This window comes from Terrapene carolina, unplaced genomic scaffold, assembly GCF_002925995.2.
Source record: "Terrapene carolina triunguis isolate 2854851 unplaced genomic scaffold, T_m_triunguis-2.0 Scaffold32665, whole genome shotgun sequence".
In the NCBI taxonomy this organism is placed as follows: domain Eukaryota; kingdom Metazoa; phylum Chordata; order Testudines; family Emydidae; genus Terrapene; species Terrapene triunguis.
In genome coordinates, this window is record NW_020697016.1 from 4,974 (window position 1) to 8,102 (window position 3,129).

Genomic DNA, 3,129 nt, shown 5'->3' on the forward strand with positions numbered 1-3,129 from the left:
CCATTGCGATCCATGGCGGAGTCTGTTTCATTTGCCTTCCACATGTTTTCTTGGTTAAAATTCAATAAATAGCCCTAGACACCTCAGATTACCTTAATTTCTCCAAATTGTGAAGGCCTTGTATCTAACATGGCTACCCCATGGAAGGCAGGAATGTGATTTTTTGTAACTGCCGAGGCTGTCTCAGCTAGACACATTTAAGCCACATTTCTGTGCTCAGTGGCCCACAGTGATGGGGTGACCAAATTACTACAAGAGTCTGAGTTCACTGGGACCATGCAAGTGACTGGTGTCAAACAGTCACTCATCCCATCACCAGCATCTGTGTTATATTAGATCCACTGCACCTCTTATTTAAATCCATCTGTGCTCTGTGGCCATGAGATGACAGCCTGCACAGGCAGTGCCCAAAGCCTAGCTCATATCGTCACACTGCAAACACTGATTATTTCCCCTCTATGCTCCTTGCAGCACTCTGTGGTCTGTAGTGCTTTATTCTGCCTGGAAACAGCCATGGAGCAGGGAGGAAGCCACGTGTACACAAAGGCACTGATGGCCTACACCTTCACCCTGGCAGGGAAGGAGGAGAAGCACAGGGCACTGCTGGACTCGCTTGATAAGGAAGCTGTGAAAGAGGGTGAGACCTGTTTATGGGCTCTTCTTCTGCATCCCGGTCCACTGGCCCTATGTAGCCTGGCAGGAGAAGGGTTTGATTGTTATTGCTATAACCTTCAGTCTGTACTGCGGCAGGTCGGGATTATTTAGCCTCTTCACACATTTTAGATCAATGAGCCTTAAAAACCCTGGCACTGGCCATTCCTGGGATCTGACTTCATAAAATGTGGGAGACACAGGCACAGGTGCAGCAACCTAATTAGACACTGAGAGTTTCCACATCTGGACTGTATCGACCCACTAGAGGGATTATTTAATACCTTCATGCTTTGTATTGACATGCCCAGCAAGGGTTGGGACTCCATTCTCCATCCTCAGTGACCGTATGTCAGTAACCCTCTTGGCAAAAACCAGATATTCGGTAATAAACATTTCCTTTTCTCCTCACTGTCCCTTCTCCCACTGCAGATGGCTCCATTCACTGGCAGAGGCCCGGGAAGCAGCCAGAGGCTGATCTCCCGTTCTATCACCCCCGTGCTCCCTCCGCCGAGGTGGAGATGACATCCTACGTGCTCCTCGCTTACCTCCCCACGCGGCCGGCACCATCCCAAGAAGACCTGTCATTAGCAGCTCAAATTGCAAAGTGGATCAGCAAGCAGCAGAATCCCAACAGGGGCTTTTCCTCCACCCAGGTGAGCTGTTCCCTTCCCCAGCCTCAGACACCCAGGGCAGGAGGGGGAGGCAGGAGATATATATATCAGGTTGCCAGAGAAGAACGAATAACCCAGCATTGGAACAGAGACAGACTCCTTCTGGGGAGGGGGAGGGGGCGACAGTGCCCTCGCTGCAGGGTTTAGAGAAGCTCTGTTTCTGAGGGGGTTAGATCATGGGATAGTCACAGCATGGAGCATGGCTACATCAGATCCCCATAGGCCTTAGTGGGCTAATGAGGCAGGAGACTGGACAAGTGATGCTCTTGTGTACAGAGGGCAGACTTGTCGCCCTGAGCATCCACCAACATGACGCTTTCCTCAGCTCCCCCCAGCACTGACCCCATCCAGCCCAGCCAATCCAGCTTGGGAGCTGAGGACTCCCCAGAGAAGCAGCAGCAGCTAGCCACTGCCAGACACACCTTGGTGGAGCTAGGGTGACCAGACATCCCGATAAAATCGGGACTGTCCCTATATTTAGGTGTTTGTCCCGCGTCCTGCTCCGCTTTTTTTTTTGCTCTGCCGGCGACCCCCCCGCCCCATGTGTCCCGATATTTTCTTCCTCTCATCTGGTCACCCTAGGTGGGGTGGGGGCACCATCCTGAGTTATGTAGAAACAGAAAGTGCCACCTGATTAAAGGCAGCCCAAAACACATCCCTCTTGAAACAGTGCATGAAGTGTTTCCCTTTGGAAGACTACTTCACGGAGGGATTTGGTTAACACAGTAGGGTTGCAATTCTGTTTTCCTGCTGCTGAGGCACGTGGGTGCATCTGCCTCTGTTATCTGTCTGCCCTGTCAGCTGTCCCTTCAGGTTGCTCCTTCATGGGAGGGTGGGTGGCTTCTTCCCTCAGCTCCCTGTAGTGGAGTGTCAGAATTCCCAAGGCCTATGTTCCCAAAGGTACTTAGACACTTGGCTGCTTTCAGTGGGAGAAAGGTGCTTAAATACCTTGGAGGATCTGGGCCCAGGGAATAGGTGAATGGCTTGTGGGAGTGATGGGTAGAGAATGGGTGGAAATGGGAAAAGCCGACCTTTCTGAGCAGGGCGGTGCTGTGTGGGAGGAGCCGGTGGGGTAGGGGCTCCAGGCCCATAGAAATGGCTCATTCATTCCCTTGGGCGCCTGGGCCCATCTCTTGACTGGCAGGACACAGTGGTGGCACTCCAGGCCCTGTCCCGATACGGAGCCTCTACTTACACCAAGAGCGGAGGAGCATCCACAGTGACCCTGCAATCCACAGGGAACTTTCAGACCCAGTTCCAGGTGGATCACACGAACTGTCTGCTGCTCCAGCGTATGGCACTGCCAGAGGTGCCAGGGGACTACAGCATGGGGGTGACAGGAGAAGGATGTGTCTACGTGCAGGTGAGGGGCCCAGGGGCAGGGGGAGAGGGACAGGCTGCTGCTGAGGGCGCCTGGCTCATCCTGGAGATGGCAGGGTGAGGTGGGATGGGTAGGGGAGGGAAGGGAGAAAGAGATGGGGATAAGGATGAGAAAATAGGAAAAGGTGTGAGGAGAGAGCATGTCCAGAGTTAGGGAATGGGGAGCTAGTGAGAGAAGGAAGGAGAAAGAGAAGACAAAGGAGGGAATGAGATGGACCCGGGGAAGGAGGCAGAGGAGATAAGCAGAGAGGAGATACGCACAGGCTCACATAGAACTGTGCATTCTCTTCCAGACCAGCCTGAGGTACAACGTGCTCCTCAAGCCGGAAGAGGCACCATTCGCGCTGGAGGTGCACACGGTCCCCGAGACATGTGACAGCCCCCAGGTCCACAGGACTTTTAGCATTGCCATAAACATCAGGTA

At 53.2% G+C, this 3,129-nt stretch overlaps 1 protein-coding gene across 1 annotated transcript; it reads left to right on the forward strand.

Annotated features, from left to right (window-relative positions):
* Nucleotides 1–471: 471 nt before the first annotated feature.
* On the forward strand, nucleotides 472–3,124 carry LOC113409351 (alpha-2-macroglobulin-like; the record flags this gene model as incomplete). The annotated part of the gene is made up of 4 exons (XM_026663143.1): nucleotides 472–637; nucleotides 1,084–1,307; nucleotides 2,470–2,688; nucleotides 2,999–3,124. Coding segments are annotated over 4 exons (735 nt in total), but the record flags the coding sequence as incomplete, so codon positions are not given.
* Nucleotides 3,125–3,129: the final 5 nt, after the last annotated feature.